This window comes from Podarcis raffonei, chromosome 16 (genome assembly GCF_027172205.1).
Source record: "Podarcis raffonei isolate rPodRaf1 chromosome 16, rPodRaf1.pri, whole genome shotgun sequence".
Classification (NCBI taxonomy): domain Eukaryota; kingdom Metazoa; phylum Chordata; class Lepidosauria; order Squamata; family Lacertidae; genus Podarcis; species Podarcis raffonei.
Window position 1 is genome coordinate 13,200,415 of NC_070617.1, and position 26,626 is coordinate 13,227,040.

General features: G+C 46.6%; 1 protein-coding gene across 3 annotated transcripts in view; it reads left to right on the top strand.

Annotated features, from left to right (window-relative positions):
• The window catches only part of CADM3 (cell adhesion molecule 3), a 94,254-nt gene that overhangs the window by 52,091 nt on the left and 15,537 nt on the right, over positions 1-26,626 (top strand). For all 3 annotated transcript variants that reach the window (XM_053369843.1, XM_053369845.1, XM_053369844.1), the window contains exons 2-5: positions 18,463-18,603; positions 22,567-22,719; positions 23,332-23,469; positions 23,708-23,878. In XM_053369843.1, the coding sequence (XP_053225818.1) occupies positions 18,463-18,603; positions 22,567-22,719; positions 23,332-23,469; positions 23,708-23,878 (603 nt within the window). The remainder of the gene's footprint in view (positions 1-18,462; positions 18,604-22,566; positions 22,720-23,331; positions 23,470-23,707; positions 23,879-26,626) is intronic.

Genomic DNA, 26,626 nt, shown 5'->3' on the forward strand with positions numbered 1-26,626 from the left:
AGCCACAGAGTAGGGCTTGTGCCAGCCCTGCCTGTAAACATCTGGTCATCCACTATGATTAGAGAGTGCTGGGCTGAATTAGCATTGCCTCCTAATTCTGCCCTCATTCTGATTTGTTCAGCGTTCTAAATGCCATAACAAATTGCCCAGGGGGAGTGATTTCATTCAGCCTTATGACCTACTTCGCAGGGTTATTGTGCAGATGTGTGGGAAGTGCTTTGAACATCCGAAAGCAGAGGTGGGAGAGGAGCCTGTGGCCCTCCAGATGTTTCTGGAGCACAGCATTCATTGTCCCGGGCCGCTTGTAATTATTTAATGAATTTATATCACACTTTTCCTTCCAAGGAGCTCAAGATGGCGTAGATGGTTCTTCCCCTCCTCATTTAATCCACACAAACCCCTGCATGGAAGGTTAGGCTGAGAATCCAACCCTCCACAATGCAGGTGTCTCAACACGGGGTCTCCCATCTGATTTGTTAACCATACTGGACCCTGCTTAGCTTTGCAAATGCACTAGCAGTTTTTAGTGCTGCACCACTCTCAGGAGCCATGGTCACCCAGTGGGCTACATGGTCAAATGGGGTTTCAAACCCTGGTCTTTCCCAGGTCCTAATCCAACACCTTCTGCTGGCTGGGGCAGATGGGAGTTGGAGTCTAGGAGCATTCGGAGGACCACAGAGCCCACCAACCGTGCTCCAGCACTATATATGTGCAAAATGTTATTGCTGAAACACAGAGGATTCAGCTGGATTGTAATTAAGGCGTTCAGCGGAAGCTGTTAAGTGGGAACAACCGAGCTGCTCATTTAATCACAGTTTTTAAAAACATGGATTATTCCTTGGAAGCGATTGGGGGCTGACCCCTCTGAGAGGCTGCGTGGAGCCGATAGCAGCATCTTGATTTAAGACTCCCCTCCCTCCGAAGACTAAATGATTTGTCTGTATTAATTAGTCAAGGAAAACTGTCATCTTAGATACCATCACCTATAGCGAGAGACTGTAATATTTATAGTAATTAGTTAATTAATTAATTTGCTAAAACAGAGACGGTTAATGGATGTGGGGGAAGAGGGGATCCTGCCGCTGATTGACAGACAGAATGAAGGCTCTCGTGCAGCATTTCCGACAAGGCACAAGAGTTTTGGATGAATTCCGTACCACTGTGATGACTTGTGATTTGTTGAATGGGCTTGTTTTGAAAGCTGCAGTCAGGGTAAGATGGACAAATGGGCATGTCTGAGTTATGCTAGAGCAGCCGTCTAGGCAGCTTATGGAAATCAAGTCATTTGAAGACCTTTATAATGTATTTTTTAAAAATAAAATAAAATCCACAATCAAGTTGTCTGCAGCCTTGGGAGCTTTTGACTTTGGAACAGTGTTTTTAAGGCTGTTAATTGATGTGCCTTCCCCTTTTATTTTTTGATGCGGCTTTTATGGAACACTTGTAAGCCTCTTTGAAGGACTAGGAGGCAAAGTGATAATATTTGGATTACTGCAGTGGTGCACTCTGAGATGGGCTCCCCTTGCTCCTGATCTGGAAGCTGCAGGTAGTGCAGAATGCTGTGGCACAATTGCTGACACCTTTGCTTGGAGGTCTGCGCTGGTTGCCGATTTGCTACAGGGCCAAGTTCAAGGTGTTATGTATAAAGCCTTTTAACAACTTGGGACCAGTATACAGTGGTACCTCGGGTTACATACGCTTCAGGTTATATACGCTTTAGGTTACATATGCTTTAGGTTACAGACTCCACTAACCCAGAAATAGTACTTCAGGTTAAGAACTTTGCTTCAAGATCAGAACAGAAATCATGCTCCGGTGGCGCAGCGGCAGTGGAAGGCCCCATTAGCTAAAGTGGTGCTTCAGGTTAAGAACAGTTTCAGGTTAAGAATGGACCTCAGGAATGAATTAAGTACTTAACCCAAGGTACCACTGTACCTGTGCGATCTCCTTAGCTGACCCAGTCACTTCAATGTGAGGAACTGGCACCATTGCAAGTGCCGCGTAATGCCCACTCCACATTTGTAAGAAAACAATCTTTTAGTGTTCCACTTTGGAACTCGCTGCCTATTGATATCAGGCAGGCGCCTTCACTTTACTTATTTCATAGCCAGCTAAAAACATTTTCATTTAGACCAGCCTTTCTCAAACTTGGACTACCCAGATGTTGTTGGACTACAACCCCCATGATCCCTGGCCACTGGTCCTGCTAGCTAGGGATGATGGGAGTTGTAGTCCAACCATATATGGGGACCCAAGTTTGAGAAAGGCTGACTTAGACAAACCTACCCAGATATTTGGGACGCAGGTGGCGCTGTGGGTTAAACCACAGAGCCTAGGACTTGATGATCAGAAGGTCAGCGGTTTGAATCCCCACAACAGGGTGAGCTCCCGTTGCTCGGTCCCTGCTCCTGCCAACCTAGTAGTTTGAAAGCACCTCAAAGTGCAAGTAGATAAATAGGTACCACTCCAGCAGAAAGGTAAATGGCGTTTCCATGCGCTGCTCTGGTTCGCCAGAAGCGGCTTCGTCATGCTGACCACATGACCCGGAAGCTGTACGCCGGCTCCCTTGGCCAATATAGCGAGATGAGCGCCGCAACCCCAGAGTCGGCCATGACTGGACCTAATGGTCAGGGGTCCCTTTACCTTTACCTACCCAGATATTTAGAGCACTGGTGCGTGTTTGCACCACCAATTGCCACACATTTTTTTGTGGGAAGTTCTTGGAGTTTTGTCCCAACATGTGCTCAACATAAACCAGGGAGTTGGAGAACTTTTGGTTCTCCAGATATTACTGGACTCCAACTCCCAGCAGGCCCTGCCAGTGTGGCTAATAGCCAGGAGTGATGGGAGTTGTCACAGATTCCTCATCCCTGCCATAAAACATAGGTGGGGAATCTTAGGACAGATGTCCAGATGTGGCCCTCCAGGCTTCTCTCTCTGGCCCTTGAGACTCTCCTTGGGCCACACCCTTCACCAGCCTTGCTTTTCACCCTCTATGGTTCCTTTAATTCTCCCCAGGGAGGCTCGCCTGGCGCCTTCATTACATATCTTTAGGCTCCGGGCAAATACATTTATCTTCTCCCAGGCCTTTGGTTAATTAAATAGTCTGTGGCCTTTTAAACTGTGTGTAAGGGGCGTTATTGTTTTTGTTTGTGGTCAAAGTATGTATTTTTGTGTTTTTATGTTGTAAACAGCCATGTGGTCATCTGGTGAAGGCCAGTATAGAAAACAAACAAACAAATAATAATAATAATAATAATAATAATAATAATAATAATAATAATAATTTCTTATTTATACCCCGCCCATCTGGCTGGGTTTCCCCAGCCACTCTGGGCGGTTTCCAACAAAACACTAAAGTACAACAACCTATTAAACATTAAAAGCTTCCCTAAAAAGGGCTGCCTTCAGATGATTTCTAAAAGTTTGGTAGTTATTTTTCTCTTTGACATCTGGTGGGCGGGCGTTCCACAGGGAGGGCGCCACTACCGAGAAGGCCCTCTGCCTGGTTCCCTGTAACTTGGCTTCTTGTAGCAAGGGAATCACCAGAAGGCCCTCAGAGCTGGACCTCAGTGTCTGGGCAGAACGATGGAGAACAAACAAACAGATAATGCCTCTGGCTTTCCTGAATGGAGGGTAGAGAGCAGTGAATGTGTACACAAATTAATCTACTGTACAAAGAAAATATTTGCATTGGTTACTCCGCCCACTTGCAGCCCATGCAAATTAAGTACCGTTTGGGGGAAGCACCATAGCTCAATGGTAGAGCACCTGCTCTTCATGCAGAAGGCTCCAGGTTCAACCCCCAGCATCTCCAGTTACAGCAGCTGCCAGTCAGAATTGGCAATACTGTCCTCAGTAGACAAAAAGCTTGACCTGATATAGCTAAGCAATAACCTCTAAGCGAAAATAGATCTAATCCTTAATGTTCTTAACATTTTTTTTAAAAAATGTATTCCCCCTCCCAACTTATTTTGTGTCATTATGGCATAAAATGTCACCTAACAACTCTAACATGAGTCTGGAGGGAAACTTTGTTCCAGAAAGGGAAATTCTTCTGTACGTGGAGGGAAACATTGATGAAGAAAATCGACAAAACGCTCTTCTTCGGCCTGAACTGTGTCACTCACCCAGGGAAGCCTCTCGGCTGATCTTGTCAGCTCCCTCCTCTGCTCATTCCTCCTTTATCGTGCTTGTTTCAGCCCATACAAAGCAGGAGCAAAGGAAGATATTGGTCCATCTAGCCCCATATTGTCTACACAGACTGGCAGCAGCTCTACAAGTTTTCAGACAGGAAACTGGAGATGCCCAGGATTTAACCCATGACATTTTACATGCAAAGCATGTGCTGTACTACAATTAAAATTTCTACTAAAATTAAATGAAGGTCCCAGTCCTCGTTGTTTTGAATGAGGGGCTGATTTTAATAGGAATACAAAAAGCTGCCTTATCAGACCATTAGTCCTTCTAACTCAGTGCTATCAGCACCAGGGTTGTGGACCCTCAGGCCCAGGATCCGAATGCAACCCTCCAGGTCTCTCTGGCTGGTCCTCAGCACTTTCTGCTGGCTGTACCCTGAGAGTATTGTCTGGCTGGATTGTGTCCTTGAACTCTGATACAGTGGTACCTCAGGTTAAGTACTTAATTCATTCCGGAGGTCTGTACTTAACCTGAAACTGTTCTTAACCTGAAGCACCACTTTAGCTAATGGGGCCTCCTGCTGCCACTGCGCCGCTGGAGCACGATTTCTGTTCTCATCCTGAAGCAAAGTTCTTAACCTGAAGTACTATTTCTGGGTTAGCGCTGTCTGTAACCTGAAGCGTATGTAACCTGAGGTACCACTGTAATGCTTCTTGCCTGCCTGAATGGAGGCTAGGGAAAGAAACTCTAACATACTGGTACAGAAGTAAACACCTGTGTTGCTCCTCCCACCTTCCCCTCTGGCCGTGCCCACCGCTGGAATGTGGCCCTCGGAAGGTTGCACAGAAGGTTATGTGGCCCTCCTAATGTACTAAACTCACTGGAAGCAAATTCCAGGATTTTAGACTGGCATATTTCCCTTCTCCTGCTCGTGTTCTTCCTTTAGCCAATTTGTGATTGGAGGAATTCCACACCATTCCTTTTGGTGGGTGTCAATAGTTGGGAGTCTGAGGACACACCATGGTGCACAACAGTGGCGTAGCATAGGAGGACCACAGGGGTGGTTGCCCGGGGCACAAAATGGTTAAAAAGGTAAAGGACCCCTGACAGTTAAGTCCAGTGTCGCAAATGACTCTGGGGTTACAGTGCTCATCTACTGGCCAAGGGAGCCGGCGTTTGTCCACAGATAGTTTTTCCGGGTCATGTGGCCAGCATGACTAAGCCGCTTCTGGCAAAACCAGAGCAGCGCACAGAAATGCCATTTACCTTCCCGCCGGAGCGGTACCTATTTATCTACTTGCACTTTGACGTACTTTCGAACTGCTGGGTGGGCAGGAGCTGGGACCAAGTAACGGGAGCTCACCCCATCGTGGGGATTCAAACCGCCGACCTTTTGATCAGCAAGTCCTAGGCTCTGTGGTTTAACCCACAGCGCCACCCGCGTAACAAAATGGTTAGGAGCACAAAATTTCAACATCCAGTGCTACCTCAATACAGCTGCATGCTTCCGTCGCTGGGCTCCACTGAAAACAGCTTCTCCATGCGAACCAGGAAGTGACCTCTCCGAACAACAGAACAACTCTTCTTATGTTGTCTCTGTGGTTGTGATCTTCCAGGTGACATAGATGCCATTAGGCAGTTGAATGTGCATGCATACTCCATCTGTTTCCCTAACCACCCACCCTGCTGTTCGTGTGGCTCTAGACACTAGCAACCCATGCTACACACACACACACACACAGCATGTATATATGTTGAAAGCTACCAGAGTGTCTGGGGCAACCCTATCAGATGGGCATGGTATAAATAAAATAATAATAATAATAGGGCATCCCTAATTTTCATTGCAGAAATGTTGGAAGGTATGTATAATGCAGCTACCTATGTTCTTAAGTAGGACACGCGGCCTATTTTCCAGTCTCCCCCTCCTTCTCTCCTGCTCCTTTGTCTCATGAGCAGGCGTCTGCTCCACTGCCCTTGGAGCGGAGCGAATCCATAGCATCTCGCCGCCTGCAGGGTGTCCACAGTTGCCTTGCAATCCCCAGGGAACAGCAGTTGGACTGGCTCCAAAGCACTCTGCTTGCATTCCTTGTCAGGGGCAGCTGTTATCACATGCAAGCAGGTCCTGGCAGCCGTCGCCTCGGGCAGGACTCCGTTCAGGGCCTTGCCGGCATCTTAAGCCAAATGCTTTGTGATCCATAGCTCCATTCCCTTGGCATTTTTTTGTATGCTCTCTCTCCCCGCCCCCAATGCCTCCAGTGCCAGGCAAGCATGCAGTTTCCACAGGTCCCCAGTCGGAATCTCATGACTGGGAGAAATGTAATCTGGCAGGGTTTGTTTTATTTTATTTTCTGAAGATATAATATTGGGTGGGGAGGGAGAGAAACATTATCAGATGACACTAACAGTGAAAACATTTGTTCAGTAAAAATATTCTATTCCTGACGAAAACCTATAAATTAATATAAGCAAACCCACAACCCTGAGATTATGAGTCTCATGCTCTTATCCTTCCATCTACTATTTATCACATTCATATCCTGCCTCCAAGGAGTACAAGGTGGCATAAATGATGCTTCTGCTCACGTCTTCATTTTATCCTCACAACCACCCTGTGAGGTATTTTAGGCTCGGAGACCATGGGTTGCATCCTGTGCTCAAACCCACAACCCTGAGATTAAGAGTCTCATGCTCTACCGACTGAGCTATCCATGGTAAAAAGTTCGCTAAAGGATCCCTGGATGGTTAAGTCCAGTCAAAGGCAACTATGGGGTTGCGGCGCTCATCTCGCTTTCAGGCTAAGGAAGCCGGCGTTTGTCCTCAGACCACTTTCTGGGTCATGTGGTTAGCATGACTAAACCACTTCTGGTGCAACGGGACACCGTGACGGAAACCAGAGCGCACAGAAATGCCGTTTACCTTCCCACCGCAGTGGTACTTATTTATCTACTTGCACTGGCGTGCTTTCGAACTGCTAGGTTGGCAGGAGCTGGGACAGAGCAACGGGAGCTCAGTCTGTCTCAGGGATTCAAACCGTCAACCTTCCAACTGGCAAACCCAAGAGGTTCAGTGGTTTCGACCACATCCCGTATCCATGGTATCTTAACAGTGGCCAGGATAGACAACCAGATGGCCACAAGAAGCCTGCAGACAGGGCCATTTTGGTTGCAGAAAGGGCAAGAAGATGAAACCAGCTAACATGGGAGACTTTCTGAAGAAGAAGGTCAATAGGGCCTGAGTGCTGGATCAGGCCAAAGGGGCACCATCATAACACAGATCCTGTTCTCCCAGTGGCCAACCAGATGCCACGATGAGGAGTCTGTGAGCAGGACACACACGCATATCCTTGAGCCCAGGCCACTCGGCTACGCCCTCGGCTGCCGCATGTGTCTTTGTTTGCCTGTGACAGTTTCACCTCCCTTTGGGGCATCCTGCCTTTTGTTTTGTTTTATCTGTCCACGCTTGGTTGCTTTATGTCGCTATAGCAAAGAATAACAGCGATACAAATAGTGTTTTGTCGTGGTTTCAGACCATCAACCCCTGGGATTTTCTTGGCTGCCTGGGAAAAAAAATAAATTAAATCACAGTTGCTATTGTTCCTCCTCCTTTGCTATTTGCTGCATTGTTCCTCTCATTTGCTGCCTCCTTTTCTTCCTCTGGAGGTATTTTCCCAACCCACCCGCCCCACCAGCCCCCGGTTGTATTGATTTGGCCCCTCCCTCCTCCACATCGATTATGACTCCTCCACCCCTCCTCCTCTCCTTCTCTTTCACATTCTGCCCTTCCGGATCTGTGCTGGTCTTCTGCTGCTTCCCGGCATCATTAAAAAATCTCTCTCCCCATTGTGCATGAGACACATTTTTGATCCAACCTCCAGTTGGTCAAGTTTATTCCAAGGGGAAAACGCTGTTTCCATGCCTGACCCTCATTTAAAACCCACTAGGTTCTTATGTTCTTAAGCTCAGGGTGTGAAATAAATAGAGGGTGAAACTTGGAGTGTGTTTTGGAAGAAAGAATCAGCTTATTTAAAGAAACCATTTAAAGTTGTTGGTTATTGTTTTTAAATGGCTTCTTTAAATAAGCTCCTTCTCTCTCCCCCACTCTACCCAGCCATTCCATAGTCCACCATCTATTTATTTCACATCCTTAAGAATGTAAGACAAGCCCTGCTGGATCAGGGCAAAGGGGCCCCATCTCATCCAGTTTCCTGTTCTTATAGGGGCCAGCCAGGGGCCTATGTGGGAAGCCCCCAAGCAGATCGTGAGCACAAGAGCAACTCTCTCCACTTGTAACTGTCGGCATACAGAGGGCCAGGAGGCCAGCTGGCTTGCCCCGTCTGGGCCGTCTCCTTCCAGCCGTCCCGCTGCGAAGACCATCACTTCTGCTCCGATGTAAATCAGCGACCCGGGCTTCAAAGCCAGGGCACACTATCCGCAGATCGAACTGCGCACACAGAATAGGCATGAGGCTTGTGGAAGCATACTACAACTACAGATTTATTAATCATAAATCAGGACAAAGAAACATGTTGTCTCTCTCTCATGTCGTCTCAGAGAGAACAGCTAAAAGCAAAAGCTATACACACAATGGAAGTTCCCAGCATACTGTGCTGGAATGTAAACAGACATGTGACATGTAACAATTCCACACGCCTGTTCCTTAAGGTGGAATGGAAATGTCAACAGTGATTCCCAGCAACTGGTCTTCAGAGGCACATACTGCCTCCAACAGTCAGGGTAGAACACAGCCATATTGGCTGGTACCCATTGATAGCAGCCTTATCCTCTCCAGTCCCAAGGACTGAAGGTGGGTGTAATTAATATATACCTGCACCAATATAATATATATTTTGGCTCCCCCTCCAAGCTATCCTGCTTTGGGGGAGTTACATTGAGCACTCCTTCCCTGCATAGATCCACATGTTCCTTATTGTTGGAAATAATTTATGGTGTTGTTGTTGTTGTTGTTAACCTGCCTTTTCTCCCTACAGGAACTCAAGGCAGCTTACAGATAAAAATAGCAACAGCTAAAAAAATAAGGGGGGAATCATTAAAAACAATTACAGTTGTTCCTTGGTTCTGGAATGCCTTGTGACTCAAACGTTTTGGCTCCCAAATGCCACAAACCCGGAAGCAAGTGTTCCGGTTTGTGAACGTTTTTTGGGAAACTGAATGTCCGATGCGGCTTCCGATTGAGTGCAGAAAGCTCCTGCAGCCAATCGGAAGCTATGCCTTGGTTTTTGAACATTTTCAGGACTTGAACTGACTTCCGGAACAGATTCCGTTTGAGAACCAAGGTATGACTGTAGTAGAATCATAGAGTCGGAAGGACCATGAGGATAATTTTTTTTTTTAAAAAAAAAGATATTTATTGAGTTTTTCCACCTTTATACATTAAAAATTCAAAAACAAAAAACAAAAAAGTTAAAAACACATAAAGTTTACAATCCTTATTTTCAATAACATATTTCCCTGACTTCCCCACACCTCCCCTTCTTATATTCCAATTCAAATTGTTAATTCAACAAGTTCTTATCCCCAATTTTTGACCTTTTTATATTTAATTCATTTAAAAAAAACAAAAAACCAATTTTAACTTATAAACATCAGTATTTAAACATCAGTGCTCATTCTTAAAACTTTTTTCTAAAGTCGACCCAAATTCCCTTCCACGAATTCCCCAATTTTCATACTAATAACAAAACAAAATAAAAAAAACAGATTATTATTCTGCACCCTTTGGATTCCCAAACCCCACCCCACCCCTTCCCGGTTTCAATCCCCAACAAATGTCCATCAGTCTTAGTCTACTATCAGCCTGGAGACCTCACGTCTGAGGCTCTTAATTCTCTCTCAATTCCTCTCTGCCGGTTTTTTTGGTAGTCCTTAATATTAAACACCAGATCTTGGAGAAGCTCTGTCCCGATAGGATCCATATTTCTTCCAGCCAGACCTCCATACTTAAAAGTGGAGCCTGAATCTTGTTTCTTACTCCTTTTTAAGTCCAAATGTCCCAAAAGCTCCAACTTTCACCTTAATCAAATTTGTAATCCGTAGGTCTTCAGATCTCCACATAAGGAGATCTCTCCATTCTTCAATCTTCAATTCAAAACAGATTTTCATCATCCAGTACTTATTTTCCTTTGTAGCCATCATGTCAGGCCTCTGGCTCTCCTTTGTCATCTGCAACATTACATCTCCTCCTTCCTTTTCCTCAGAAACAACATATATCTCTTTCTCCACACTCTCAAATCTTTCAAGTTTCTCTTCTTGTCCAGCTGCATGGACTTCATGAGTCAAGTCCTTATCAAATTCAATGGATTTGTTTACTGTTAAGTCCAGAGTTGCAACATTTGTAGCCAAAACATCAATTTGGCCTTGTAACTTTCCCAAGAGAAGAAACACTCTGTCCAATTTAGCTTGAATTTTTCCTCCTTCAGCCATTCTTGTAATGTCCCAAAATCCCCTCTAGAGGGATTTTGGTTACTTTATCTTCCTTCCAGTTCAAATCCAAAAATCAAGTTAGTTTGCATCAGTTCTTCCTTGTTTTCAACAAAATATAACCAAATTGTAGCAAATATATCCAGCAGAGATAGCAGAAACAAAGTTCTCTTTTTCCTTCTTGACAGCTAATTTGACAGCTGTCAAACTCTTCTATATCTCCTCAACAGGCTCTCTCGCGGATCACTCCCGGGTCCGGGGGGGTGGCACTTCAGCTCTCAAAATTAGCTCTTATCCTCCAGTGAAATTACTTATACTGCCAAATCGTGAAATTAATGTCTTTTACCCAATAAAGAAGAAGAAATTCTCTCAACCTTAGTTAGCTAGTCCTTGCTTTAGATTATTTATAAGACGGGGAGACGGACTTCCTGTTTGCGCCTTCCCCGATCATGCCTAATTAAAAAAAAATTTTTTTTTCTTTACAAATCCAATTTCCGTATTACTCACGGGTTGTTGCTTTTAGAGTCCAATTGTTCACAAGAAGAAGTCAGCGCTCTCCGACCATGGCATGCGGCTTCACTCCACAGGAGAAGCAGTCAACTCTCAGCACCGCGCCGCTCACCCCGTCCCCCGTTCCAAAGCCTTTAAAAAGGCTCCTTCGCGGGTCGGGGGGCGCAAATGGTGCCCGCCGAGTCACCAGGTTCACAGGCTTCAGCGCCTGTGATTTCTGAGGGTCCCCGCGTCGCCGCAGCGGCAAGACCCGGATCCTGGGGAGCCGATTCCCTCCGGAGCTCGGAGGGAATCCGCCATTAGCCGATGGCGCTAACCCGGAAGTCCGGACCATGAGGATAAATCTTGCCCAACGCTCAAAAATGCAGGGATGTGCACCTGTCCCATCTGGGCAATGAACATGCAAGCTTGGCATTATCAGCACTACACTCCAACCCACTGAGATATCCAACTGAAGTGACTCCCAATGAATTCTATGGAACTAGAGTCAATGGGTAACCTCAGAATCTGCTTTACAGTGGTACCTCTGGTTGCGAACAGGATCCGTTCTGGAGCCCCGTTTGCAACCTGAAAGGAACACAACCCGCGTCTGCGCACGCAGGGGTCGCGATTCACTGCTTCTGCACATGCGCGTGATGTCATTTTGCGCATCTGCGCATGCATGAGTGGCGAAACCTGGAAGCAACCCTTTCCAGCACTTCCGGGTTGCCACGGGATGCAACCTGAAAAAAACGTATCATGAAGCAAATGTAACAAGAGGTATGGCTGTATATGGAGTCAGATCCTTGGTCAGTCTAGCTCAGAGTTGTCTACCCAATGACTGGCAGCAGCTAAGAACATGAGGAGAGCCTACTGGATCAGGCCAATGGCCCATCTGGTCCAGCATCCTGTTCTCACAGTGGCCAACCAGATGCTTGTGGGGAACTCACAAGCAGGATCTGAGCACAAGAGCCCACTCCCCTCTTGTGTTTTCTGGTATTCAGAAGCAACTGTGGAGGCAGAGCATAGTCCTCATGGCTTGGTAGCCTTCGGTAGCCCTCTCCTCTGTGAGTTTGTCTAATCCTCTTTTAAAGCCATCTCGGTTGCTTGGTGGCCATCACTTCCTTCTGTGAGAGAGAGTTCCATAGTTTATGTGCTCCCTGGAGATGGAATCTGGGCCTTCTTAGAATCATAGAATCATAGAGTTGGAAGAGACCACAAGGGCCATCGAGTCCAACCCTCTGCCAAGCAGGAAACACCATCAGAGCACTCCTGACATATGGTTGTCAAGCCTCTGCTTAAAGACCTCCAAAGAAGGAGAGTCCACCACACTCCTTGGCAGCAAATTCCACTGTCGAACAGCTCTTACTGTCAGGAAGTTCTTCCTGATGTTTAGGTGGAATCTTCTTTCTTGTAGTTTGGATCCATTGCTCCGTGTCCGCTTCTCTGGAGCAGCAGAAAACAACCTTTCTCCCTCCTCTATGTGACATCCTTTTATATATTTGAACATGGCTATCATATCACCCCTTAACCTCCTCTTCTCCAGGCTAAACATGCCCAGCTCCCTTAGCCATTCCTCATAAGGCATCGTTTCCAGGCCTTTGACCATTTTGGTTGCCCTCCTCTGGACACGTTCCAGTTTGTCAGTGTCCTTCTTGAACTGTGGTGCCCAGAACTGGACACAGTACTCCAGGTGAGGTCTGACCAGAGCAGAATACAGTGGCACTATTACTTCCCTTGATCTAGATGCTATACTCCTATTGATGCAGCCCAGAATTGCATTGGCTTTTTTAGCTGCCGCGTCACACTGTTGGCTCATGTCTAGTTTGTGGTCAACCAAGACTCCTAGATCCTTTTCACATGTAGTGCTCTCAAGCCAGGTGTCACCCATCTTGTATTTGTGCCTCTCATTTTTTTTGCCCAAGTGCAATCCTTTACATTTCTCCCTGTTAAAATTCATCTTGTTTGTTTTGGCCCAGTTCTCTAATCTGTCAAGGTCGTTTTGAAGTGTGATCCTGTCCTCTGGGGTGTTAGCCACCCCTCCCAGTTTGGTGTCATCTGCAAATTTGATCAGGATGCCCTTGAGTCCATCATCCAAGTCGTTGATAAAGATGTTGAATAAGACCGGGCCCAAGACAGAACCCTGTGGTTCTGTCTTTCTTGCATGGAAAGCAAATGCTCTGTCACTGAGCTTTTCCCTTTGCCATCTAAGATGCAGCGGCGAACAGCCAAAACCACCAAGGGGGCCATCCATTCTGTCCTATTGGGGGAAATAAAGCCCAGCATTATTCAACATGCTGGAACAGACCATCTGCTCGCTGCCCCCATTGCTGAGCAGCCCAGGTCCCCTCAGGCAGGCTGCTCACTGGAGGAGGTATAATGGGCTCCCTGCAATATATAGATATTCTCCATCCAAAGCACAGGCACTTTTTTTGGTCGTAAATAATAAAAACAGGTCCTGGGGCAGAGCACCTGAATGAGCTCTGCTCCTTTGCTCTCTCTCTCTCTGAAAACAAATGGTGCAGGTTTCCCCCCCCACAATGCACCTGGGGTTTGGTTCATTTGCTCCCCCTTGACCCAGTTTCATACAGAACACGCTCCCCGGGTCCCCCTTGCCCCTTTTAGACGCAAGTCAAGAAGATTGACAGCCATGGGGCATTGGTGGCGTCTTCCAAAGGGGGTGGAGAGGCACTGTTTTTCTTCGGAAGATGATATAAAGATCAATTCTTTTCCATGGCAACCGAAGAGCAGAGAAAAGGGGATGAGATTTGACAGCAGAAAATAGACTGGAGCCTGGTTGTGTTTGGGCAAGGAGGATTAAACATTGGGCAGCAAAGATTCACTCAGCAGGGAGGAAGGGAAATCTGTCCATTTCAGTTTCTCTCCGTTCCTCATTTCTACAGTCCTAAGTTTAGTTCTCTGCATCAGTTTGTGATTTTTAAAAAAGTCGTCATGGAAATCCATCAGAGTTTTCATGCAAATTTCTCCATCATTCTACCCAACTTTGCCTATCTACACATTTTTGCAAAGGAAGTTCCACTGGTACAAAGCATTTGGGTGCATTCTTCTTACTAGAGAGCGAGCATGGCGTAGTGATTAGTTTGTCGGTCTAGGACCTGGGTGACCAGAGTTCGAATCCCCACTCAGCCATGAATAGAGTTGCCATATTTCAAATACTGTAGTGTTTGAACTGGCAACCCTAGCCATGGTCTTCGGCTAGTCACTTGCTCTCAGCCTCTTCTACCTCCCATGGTTGTTGTGAGGATAAAATGGAGAGGAGAACTGTGCAAAAACCACACAGAGCTCCTTGGAGGAAGAGTAAACATAAATCATCATCCTGTGTGCATTGTGATGGGCCCAGGTACACAGTGCTGAGCTGGAGAAGTGAATTGCAAAATTCGGAGAAGTGTGAATTTCAAAGAGGGGATGCGTTTCAGTTTGTGTACTGTTTTGGGAAGTGGGGATTAGGTAGCATTGCCTTTAAATGTGAACAGAATTGATTGTCTCTCCTTTCCCTACTGGGAGATGAGTTTATGGTTTCTAGTACAGGCTGTTTTCAAGGATTTAGGTGCTCTGTCTCGCTGCAGTTCCTCTTGCCTGTCGCCCATAATTTACACATGGTTTATGAACCAGGCTGCCAAGAGTATGCTCACATGTTGCAGCAGGGTAGAGAACTTTTGTTGGGCTGAGGACCACCTTCCCTAGTGTACAGCCTTCCAGGGGCCACCTGCTCATGGTGGGCAGGGCCAGAGGTATAGATGGGCACAGGCATCGATCTGACTCTTACCTTTGTACAGAAAGTGACATTCCAGCCGTGCAAAAGCCAGAGGTTTCTACAGACACACACACACACACACCTCCAGCCTCCTTCCATATACTCCTCAACCCTCCTTATTTGAGCAGAAAACAAAAACAACAATTATTTTATTATTTATACCCTGCCCATCTGACTGGGTGCACCAGCCACACATATAAACATCAAACGTCAAACATTAAAAAAGTCCCGATACAGATCTGCCATCAGATGTCTTCTAAAAGCCAGATAGTTGTTTATTTCCTTGACATCTGATGGGAGGGCGTTCCACAAGGCGGGCACCACTACTGAGAAGGCCCTCTGCCTGGTTCCCTGTAATCTCACTTCTTGCAGTGAGGGAACCACCAGAAGACCCTCAGAGCTGGACTTTAGTTTTGAGCTGAATGAAAGGGGTGGAATGTATACAGGGCCGAAGCCATTTAGGGCTTTAAAGGTCAGCACCAACACTTTGAATTGTGCTTGGAAACATACCAGGAGTCAGTGTAGATTCTTTACGGCTAGTGTTATATGGAATTGACAGGAACACCACCTTGTCTCTGACGAGGTTCTGCTGCTGGGGCCATTGCCATGCTGGCTGGTTGCTTGACCATGAGCCAGTGAAGTCCACACTGGCAGGCCAGGCTCCAGGTTTTCCGAAACCCCAGACATGTTGTATCCAGGTCTGGGCACCACAGTTTAAAGAGGCTATTGACAAGCTGGAACGTGTGCAGAAGGAGATGACTGTGTGGAGAGGGCTGCAGAATTCATGTCCTGCTTGCCAGCCTCCAAAGAGGCATCTGGCTGGCTGTTGGAGTGTGCCATGCCAACTTCTGAGGGAAGCAGTTTGATGGGGAAATGCTTTATTGGTCAGAAGAACCTGTTTTGCATGCAGAAGGTCCCGGGCACAATCCCTGGCATCACTTGCCAGGGCTGGGGAAAGACCCCCGTCTAAAATCCTGGAGAGCTGCTGCCAGTCAGTGCTGCCAGGACTAAGCTAAATGGATCAAAGGCCTGACTGAATATAAGGCACTTTCCCGTGTTGGGAAGGGTCTGTAACTCAGTAGGCCATCTGCTTTGCATGCAGAAGGGTGCCGGTTTCAATCGCCGAAATCTCCAAGTAAGGCTGGGAATGTTCCCTGCCTGAAACCCCGGAGAGCTGCTGCCAGCCAGTGTCAACAACACTGAGCTGGACAAACCAATAGCCCGGCTTGGGGTAAGGCAGCTTTCTGTGGGCTCCATGGGCTTTTTGGCATAGTTCAGCAGAGCTCTTGATGCATCCTTACAAATCAGGATACCTGCTCAGGTACATTCCTGAATTGTTCCCAGGGCTGGATTAACCATTAAGCAAAATAAGCAGCTGCTCAGGGCATCAGAGGGAAATGGGGGGCACCACAGAAATTTTCCATTGCCAGATTTTTAGCATTAATGGTCACCAGTGGCTCAGCTGAGCGTTCATTTTCTCAATTGAAGTATATTTTTAAAATCCCAGCGGAGCAACTAGGCAACAAGGTGGGCTGGATGCCTTATCACAACTAAGTATAGAAGCAGATGCATTGCATAAGATTAGTTTTGAGGATCTGATCAAAGACTATGCAATTAGGGGGGGGAATCAAATATAAATAAAGTGGAAGTATACAAAAACAAACATTGTTTTCCACCTGACTGTAAGTTACATTTCATTTTGAAAAATAGAATTTTAATTTACAGTTTATTGCTGTTTATGTTTTGAATTAGATATATATATGGGGGCTCCAAAATCTTTTAAGTGCCATGGGCCCCGAAAGGAATCCAGCCCTGACCGAAGTGATTTTGATGCTCCGGTCGATTGTGCCACAGCCATGCGCTGAAATGCCACTGCTGTGCATACTTTGGCTGTGTGGGGGAAGTGGACACAGGACAAGGGGCTGCTGTTTTGTCAGGCAGCCGAGGCTGCGCTCTAGGGATGCCGGCCAGGGGCGATTTTATTCTCCAGCCGTTTCTTGCAAGGGTTCTTTGGGTAGAGCAGAGGAGGGGAGGAACTTGGGGCCGTAACCCCGGTCAACGAGGCGGGATGGAATGTGCTTAGCGGAGACGCCCACAGACCCCAGAGGCAACGGAGTCAACGACTTGAGAAGGGGAGCTGGCAACGAAAGCACATTCTTAAAATATGTTTATTTTACTGGTGCTGCTGAGGGCTTGGAAACTTCCAGTAAATTGCTCAATGTCCCTTTCCCCCCCCCCCCCCAGGGAGGACTCAGCAGTGATGGGTCCTCAAAGAATCATAGAACTGTAGAATTGGAAGGGAACACACGAGTCATCTAGTCCAACCCCTTGCAATGCAGGAATCTTTTGCCCTGTGTGGGGCTGAAACCCACGACCCTGAGATTAAAAGTCTCGTGCTCCACTGACGGAGCGATCCCAACAGTATGCTGCTTAGCTGTTCTTCACTGGGGAATGTGCAGTTCGAGACAGGTTGTGCCATGCTGCAACTGCCAGAACCTGGAGGCAGACATCGCTTCAGGTTTCTAGTCCTTAAGATGGTCAGGCAAGGCTTTCGAGTGGTTGGCCGATGCCTGGTGAAATCTTGGGAACTTAGCGGAGTTTCTTTCCATTGGAAAGGGGCCACTATTTATTTATTTATTTGCAGCACTTACACACCATTGGCCCAGAGCAGCTTACAGAAAGGCCCCCAGAGCAGCTTACAAAAATTGGCACTAAAGGAGTTCCCAGCCATCAGGCTCGCAAATCTAAAAGAGACACAGCACACAAGGAAGAAGGAATGGTGGGAAAGCAAGCTCAAGGACAATTTTTGCCATCTGTCTGGGATTTTTGAGCTGTGGTTCCCTGCACTTCAGGGGGTTCGACTAGATGACCCTTGGAGTCCCATCCAACTCTACAATCCTATGATTGTGTGAGGAGGAGGAGGAGGAGAAGAAGAAAAGGCGGAGGAGGAATAATCTGGCTTTGTTGCACACTATTCTGGCAACTAGCCCAGAGGCCTAAAGCCTCTAAAACAGGCTGTTGTTCTCCCTCTGTTTCATGTTTCTTGACTGTTTGGCACCTTTGGGATCTTCCAAATGACCTGTTTACTGAGCATTCATCCTGACTTGCCGACACAAAGCTTGCAGGTGTGGTGAGGGGCTGGGAGGATGGTTGCTGTGTTAGTGAGCATTTGTTCTGATTTCTTCGCAGAGCAGTTATAAGGGCAAGGAACATTCCTCCCGCATTTCTCCCAGTTTTGCTTGCAGGGTGTCCATACGGTATTTCAACATCCTTTTCGTATGTGTGTGTGTGTGTGTGTAAAGTTATATATATAATTACCTCCACATTTGCTGGGTGTTGATAGAATTTGCATGTGAAGGGAGATGGATTTTTTAAGCTTAGCTTTTCACTAACACAACAGTTTTCACTTGTGCAGGGGACTTAATTTGTATGGGGGAGACATTCTGTGATGTGAACTTTCTGCTGTAGCCCAAAGTGTTAGAGCCCCAGACACACCTCAATGAGAACTAGGCTCTTGCATATGTTTATGTTGGTAGGTTGTTCAGCGTCTCTCCCCACCCCACCCCACCCTTCTCTCTCTCTCTTCTTATGTTCAACATCCCTCTTGATTTCCTGCAGGGAGCCAGCCGACGACGTCGGATGAAATCGTGGTCGCAGGCTCCAAGGTGCTCCTCCAGTGTGAAGTGGAAGACCCTGATGACTCCTCCCTACAGTGGTCCAATCCTGCTCAACAGACGCTCTACTTTGGGGAGAAACGAGGTAGAGAATCTGCATTCCATCAGGGTCTTGAGCTGGGCAGAAGGTGCCTGGAGCTGTCTTTGGCGATGGGTGCTGAATTTATTCATTGTTCTTGATTTGTGCTCTTTCTCAGTCCCCTTCCCATTAGAAGTCCTCATCATCCCCTCACCAAAGTGTTGCACAGTATTAAAACAGGCTACCTAATGGATAACAATTTAGGTCCCACTTGGCTGTTCCATCACCCTCAGAAGTGCAGGGAACGGGGTTCTGGAAATTCATTCCCACAATAAGCAGTGATGCCCACCAACATGGGCGGCCATTTTGAATACCCATGGCTGGGTGGAGTGTTATTGTGTTCGGGTTCTTATGTTCTCTCCATGAGCATCTGGTTGACTACTAGGAGAACAGGGTGATGCCCTAGTAGGACCATTGGCCTGATCCTAGCACAAGGCTTTTCTTGCACTTCCCCACAGAGATGTACAGTTTTTAACATGCACATTTTGGGTTTTGTGCCCACCTGCTTTGCTGAATTCACGTCACTCTGTTCCATTTTGGAGCAGTTTTATGGGTTTTACAATTACACTTATTTTATCTGCCTTGAAATTGTATTTCCTACGTGCTGGAACCTACCCTGGGAGCTTGTGGCAGAGGGCGAGTAATAAATCTTTCAAATAAATAAATTTGAGAAACCACAATTAGTAATGAGCAAATGCCCCACTGGCTCGGTTAGAAATTAGACTATGCAAATAAAATGTATATATATATATATATATATATATATATATATATATATATACACTCTCCGCATCAGAAGGGACACTGGTTGCGCTGTGGGTTAAACCACAGAGCCTAGGACTTGCCGATCAGAAGGTTGGCGGTTCAAATCCCCACCACGGGGTGAGCTCCCGTTGCTCGGTCCCTGCTCGTGCCAACCTAGCAGTTCGAAAACATGTCAAAGTGCAAGTAGATAAATAGGTACCGCTCCGGCGGGAAGGTAAACGGCATTTCCATGCACTGTTCTGGTTCGCCAGAAGTGGCTTAGTCATGCTGGCCACATGACCCAGAAGCTGTACGCCGGCTCCCTCGGCCAATAAAGCGAGATGAGCACCGCAACCCCAGAGTCGGGCACGACTGGACCTGATGGTCAGGGGTCCCTTTACCTTTACCTTACTCTCCGCATCATCAGCCCAGTTCTTAGTTTGGACTCTGCTGCCGCCATAAGGAACCTGGCAAGGTCCTAATGCCTTCCTTGCAAACCTTTCCCCCTCCCACAGCAGCAGGCAAGCTTGGAAATGTCATTTCCACTTAAGGCTGAGATTTGCAAGCATGAGGCCTCGGTAGTCAGGCAAGGCAGAAATTGTATTCATAACCTCTTAGCAAGGCATCCCCTGAAGGCGAAAACAGAGCTGGTGAATTACCAGAAACAGGAGGCAGAAAATAAGGACTGTCCTTGATAAGCAGAGATTTTAGCTTATGTCCTTGGAACCTCAGTGAACCCAGGTAAATGATGCCGCACAGAGAACAGTGTTCCTCTAAAGCCCTCAAAGTCTGGGGAGAATCCATAAAACAGGCATGTGTATTTTCAGTCTCCTGCTCACCTGCGGCGATTCAGAATTGCCTCCAAATGACCAACACAGACACGTGATTTTTTTTCAGCTGGAAGGGAGTTGGTTCTCCCTACCACTACTGAATATAAATTTATCTGTTAAAAATGTGGATATTTCTCAGCTGAAAGAGCAGCACAAGCAGTCAAGAAGAGCAAGAGGAGATTTAACATATTTGCCTTTTTCCCTTCCTTTCCGAGCTGTCAATGTGTCACAAGCGCAACGCAATTTGTTTGCTTGTTTGCTGCTTAGTGTTTTCCATAATTTATACCCTGCAACTTCAGCAGTCATTTTGTGCTAACCAATTCAGATAAAGCAAAAATACAGTATTTGGAATGTTAAATAAACACAAAAGGCCCAACTTGTTCCCCATGAGACTACAGCATTTGCAATAAAAGTTTTTTTTTAAAAAAGCATTTTTTTAAAGACCGAGAAAATGAAAATGCATTTGCTTAACACCTAAAAGATGATAATGTGAGTGCCAGGAGGAAACTCACTAGGTCCATATATCTGATTCTCGTGATGAGCAAGCCAAAATTATATATTTAATGTCTAAGTAAGATAAATTTGCAACAGATCAAGTAGTCGGATTTGCTGTGGATGCCCCAGAGCTGAGGACAATGGAGCTAATCTGGTGAATTTTAGAGATGCTGTCATCTGAAATATGATTTATTGATTAAAAGCCCAGTCCTACATATCTGAGGGGGAAGTATATTGATTTTAATTCTGTAAATTGCAGGGCAGGCAAGCACACATGCATGAACACGCTGTTAATAGTGTTTTAGTAGTAATTTTAAAACACTGTTGATAACTCACAATGTTAAAATGAAATTTTAAAACCAATGGTCAGGACCATAAAAACAGAAGGGAGTAAAATCTGCAGATCAACAGGCTGTCTGGAAAAAAGAAATCTTTTGACTTGCTTTTTAAAAAGGGCAAAGAGTAAGGATTCTGTACCTCCCTGATTGGGAACCAGTGAACCTTCACATGCCGTTGGACTACAACTCCCATCATCCCTGTGATCACTGGTTGATGGAAGGTGGAGTCCAACCATATTTGATGGCCACAGGTTCCCTATCACATTATTATTATTATTGTCATTGAACAGCAGTATTGTGTAATGGTTAGAGCTCTTTCATCTCTTATCATTTCACTTTATCACTGCACACACCATCAGAATGCACTGTCTCCAAAAAGCTGTAGCAAAGATATTTATGATTTTCAGTTTTATACATTTCGATAATTTTGCAGTCATTTTAACATTTCAAAACTTGACTCCCTTCCCCCTCCTTCTGTGATTCCTTTTTTTAAAAAAAAAAATTCTGCATATTCCAAAGAGGCATTTTCTTCCCTCCTCCAACCAAATTAGAGTAGACCTACTGAAATTAATGCAGCCCATTGCCTCTGATGATAACCATTCTCAGTTATCTCATGTTATCGTGGTAGCTATGAAATTCTGTGGTGAGTAACTTAGAGACTACGATAGGCAATTATGACTACAACATTTCTAAGAGAGGAAGTTACTGAGAAACCACCTTTATAGCTTTTTTCTGGATTTCATAGAAGCCTATTTGGGGCATTAAATAGCTAATAATAATAATATATCAGGCTTTAAAAGTGTGGGAATGTTCAGGGATGCGGGAGAGGATATATTATTTGATTATAGTCTTTCCAACTTGTGTTAACAAGTTTCACAATTTAGCAGAGTAACATTCCCCTTTTAAACTTACAGCGGATGCGTTTGCTCAGGCTTGCTAAAGCCTTTATAATAACTATCCTGGTATTTCCCCCTTATTCCCTTATAAAAGATAAGACACAACACAGTCTTCTATAAAAGTATAAAAAGAATTTACTCACATTCTGTTCACAATCGGATCCCAGAAGGCAGACTTAGCTTAGAAAAGTAACATACACCTGGAAACTATCTCAAAAGGAGACAGTCTCTGTCCTCTCTTGGCTGGAAGCCAAGAGAGCAGCATCTTTGGCTAAGCAGATGTTGCTTCTTCGATCCATGTAGTCAAAAAAAGAGAAAGGTGGCTGCCCTGCCTTGTGCTTTTGTTGTTACCTGCACAGGTGAGGCCACGCCCACCTCTAGTCACATGCAGAGGAAGTCTGTCCCAGCCCAGAAGGAAACAGGAAGTTTACCTGCTGGATGAACAAAGATTCCTCTCCATGTGTAAACATGTTCACTCTAGGAATGTTGTACTTGACTGCTCTTGTGTTTCACATCCCACAAAAAGCAGAAAACAGAAAGGTGAGTTTCTCCAACAGGGCATTCTCAGTTTCAGTATTAGAAACCATTACCATGTGCTATTTTAGCTTTTTTTAAAGCAACCTCACTCACCCATTTTGCAACGCTCCTTTTTCTCTGCTCCCCTAGCGCTGAGAGATCTCCGCATCCAGCTGGAGAGGTCTACGCCCAACGAGCTGACCATCAGTATCGACAATGCGACCCTGGCAGACGAGGGCGAGTACACCTGTTCCATTTTCACCATGCCTGTGAGGACCGCCAAGGCCATCGTCACTGTGCTGGGTGAGGCCAGGGGAGCAGGGAGGGGGTGGCAAGGCCAGTCAGTGCCAGAGGGTAGTGAAGGCAGGCAGGAGCCAGCATCCCCAAGCCTAGCAGAGGGCCTCCTGCCCTAGCCGCACTCCTGCTTCCACTTCTCCCTGAGCACCCAGGAATTTCAGTGGCAGCCTAAGGGAGTTTTCATGTCCTGTATCTTCCAGGTTTGGAGGCCTCCTGGAGTGGGTGCTAAGTCTAGGGACCCTCCCCAAAAAAATATTAATCATGGAGCTACTAAGGGACAGTGGAAAGAGAGCACAGAGAGGGGGTGGCTAGACCTGATGTGCAACCTCAAGGGTCCTTGGCTGGGAGGGCTGCTGGGAGGTAGAAGCCAAAAGCACAGTCTGCCTCTGGGAACTACAGAGGGGTTGCACCATAGAAATGCGAAAGGATAGAGTGGTCCCGCTCCACTCCTGCGGAGAATTTCAGCCGATGGTTGCTTATGGGTTTTTTTTTACTAGACACTAAGCCTGTGTGTTACTGCCCTCCATCTCCAGCGTCTTGGAGGGTTGCTACGTAGCTGAGGATTCTCCAACCAAGTCGCTAGTCCTCAGTGTCCCAGGTTTCTTTCCCTTCTCGCAGGAATCCCGCAAAAACCCCAGATCTCTGGCTACTCCGATCCTCTTAAAGAAGGAGACGTGGCCCAGCTGACGTGCTTCTCTTCCGGCAGCAAGCCGGCTGCTGAGCTCCGGTGGCATAAGGGGGACAAGCTGCTCTCAGGTATGAGGCCACGGGACAGCTCTGCCCCTCTGACAATTCGGGGTCCCCTGCCCCCTGAATCAATCACTTAAAAGGCAGGCGGTTAATCACCCATGGTGAGTCAAAAACTGCTTCCAGGCGACCTAGCCCTGATGAACCAAGGAACGATTCTTTCATTTGGTCGAGAATCCACACTGTTCTCTTTGCCACAGTTCCCTGTGGCCACTCAGCCCTTCTTACTCCATCTTCCCCCAAACAGCTGAACCTTCAGAAGTGGAAGAAGATGCTAACGGGAAGACGTTCACGGTCACCAGCCGCGTAGAATTCACCGTCGGGAAAGAAGACAATGGCGTGGAGGTCACCTGCACAGTTGACCATGAGTCCCTGCAGAACTCCGACAAGTCCACCTCCCAGAAGCTAGCAGTCTTCTGTACGTGAGCTGTGGGCAATGGAGTGGGCGGGTGGGGGTCAAAGGAAATGAAGGTGGCCCAACCTGGTTGATGCTAGAACCCAGGACTGGGGGACATAGCTCAGCGGGAGAGGATCTGCTTTGCGAGCAGCATGTCCCGGGTTCAATCCCTGGTACCTCAACAGTGTTGGGCAGCGGTTAGAGTGTTGGGATAATATTAGAGTAGTTAGAGTGTTGAGCTAAGACCTGGGGGACCAGGGTTCGAATCCCCACTTGCTGGTGAAGCTCTCTGGGTGATCTTGGGGGGCCAGTCACTGCCTTTCAGCCTAACCTACTTCACAGGGTTGTTGATGGAGAGGGGAGGAATGTGTGCACCGCTTGGAGAAAAGTTGGGGTGTAAAGGTATTAATAGATAACTAAAGAACAACAATCTGGGATGGGGAACCTGGTGTCCTTCAGAAGTTGTCGGACTCCAGCTTCCATCATTCTTCACCATCAATCCTCACCTTGCTGGCTGGGACTGATGGGAGCTGGAGTCCAGCAATATCTGGAGAGCCCAAAGGTCCCCCAGCCCTGGCTTCTCCTGCTGCAACTGTAGGAAGCCTGGAGCCCTTTATACATTGCTGGACCACTGGCCATGCTGGTGAGGCAGATGGGAACTGGAGGCCTCTTCTGCCTTCTATACCAGAGAATTCAGTGCTTTTTCTTTTAGAAAAAAAGGTGTGGTTACTCACCAGGAAGTAGTTACAGTTAAGCGCCACGCTGGTGGAAAAAGGTGCCCATACCCTTGAGTACCCCCAGAAAAAAAGCACTGCCAGAGATGGGAAATATTTCGCCCTCCAGATGTTTTTAGACTCCACAATGCTCATTTGTTTCTCTTGAGCATTGGTCATGCCAGCTGGGACTGATGGGATTTGGGAGCCCGACAACATCTGAAGGTGTTCTGGGTTCCTCACCCCTAACTTGCAAAGATTTTGAGTAGCAGAGCTGGAAAAGGCTTTTTTCCTCACCCAAGATCTGGGCTACCAGTCTCGGTGGACCTAGAGAGCAAGGCCTTTTTTCAGATGGAACTCGCCGGAACTTGGTTCTCGCACACCATTGCTACTCTAAGAGAAGGAGGGCAGTGTTCATGATGAGTTCCGGCACCTCTTTTTCTGGAAAAACGGCACTGCTAGAGAGGGTTGAAGAGGATAATGAGGGACAAATGCCCTTCTGTGAAAGGGGTCCCTTTTGCAGGCCAACCAGAAAGGTTATCAGCCCTCCTTGTACCAGAGAGAGAGAGAGAGAGAGAGAGAGAGAGAGATCCTTAATTGACTTTTGCAGCTCCTGTTCGTGCAGGGGCAGGGAGGGCTACATTCCCCTCTAGGCAACCTTCAAGGGGTCACATGCCAGTGGTGGGCGGGGCCAGAGGGAAAACTAGGTGGAGCAATGAATGTAAGTTTCACCTTTGCACCCTAGGCTAGTTTCTACACAAACACACCTCTCTGTCTTTCTTCTAGACCAATGTTTCCCAACCTTCGGTCTCCAGCTGTTTTTGGACTACAGTTCCCATCATCCCTGACCACTGGTCTTACTAGCTAAGGATGATGGGAGTTGTAGTCCAAAAACAGCTGGAGACCCAAGGCTGGGAAACACTGTTCTAGACAAACAAGAGTGCAAGGAAGCGTTCCAGCCAGGGTTGTGCCTGGAGAGAGGGGTGCGGCTGGGGAGGGAGTGTGGCCTGCGGAGCGTCAAGAGGGCCCTCCTCTCTGTTGTTGTTGTTACTATTATTATTATTTTCATATTTTATTGAAAGTATTACAGTGAGTTACTGGTAAATAGGAAAAGGAAAGGAAAGGGGGAAAGAAAAAGACTACATACAAAAAAAATATCAAAAAGCAGAGGAAAACAATAGCAATAAAATACAATTAAGGTTACAGAGCTATATAATATATATGTAAATGAATACGTTTATTGTTTCCCTCAGAAATATGTTGATTCATGGGTCACTATGGTCCTCTCTATTAGTGGATCTGACTAAGCCTTCATTTGTGTTTTTGCGTTTCTTCATGGATTTAGGGCCTTGCTAGCTCCTCATCTCTGCTTCTGCTTTAAACGCCTTCTTCTCCTTGGGCCTTTTGCTCCTCAGATATTCATCTTCTTCTGAAATCTCATCTCTCATGCTCTAGTTATCTGTTCTGTCCTTATTATCTTGCTGCTCCATATGCCGGAAAGACTGTCATGCCATTGAGGCAACGGGCCTCTTCTATTTAGAGTATTAATCAAAACACTTCTCTCTCTCTCTAAAAGCCCTTCCTTCATGGTCGTCCATGTATTTCCTCAGTTGGCATTTCCTCAATTGGTCTTTAGTGAATTGGGAGCTGTTCTGTTGTGCATGTTAAGAACAGTAGGGTTTTTTTAAAAAAAAATGTATTTGTGGTCAGTCTGGACGATGCTGTGATCCTGTATCCAGTGATGTTTAGAAACTAGCAGAAGAGCCTGATGAACCAGCCAAACCAGTGCCTTTGTTAACGTAATGGCTTTGGCTGGCCAGAAGTATTTGCCATTTACCATATCCAAAGTGCCATTTACCATATCCAAAGTGGTTGCTCTGTTGCCATAGAGACTCACCTGGCTGGATGCTGCATCATCCTAGGATGGAGAGCATAGGCCAAGGGGGAGCTGTTTATGAGAAAGTTGTGTGTGAGAGCTGGGCTGATGCTGAAAGCTGGAGACATAGAGATACTGCCATGCTCTGTACTAGACCCAAGAGCTGGGACTTGGGGCTTC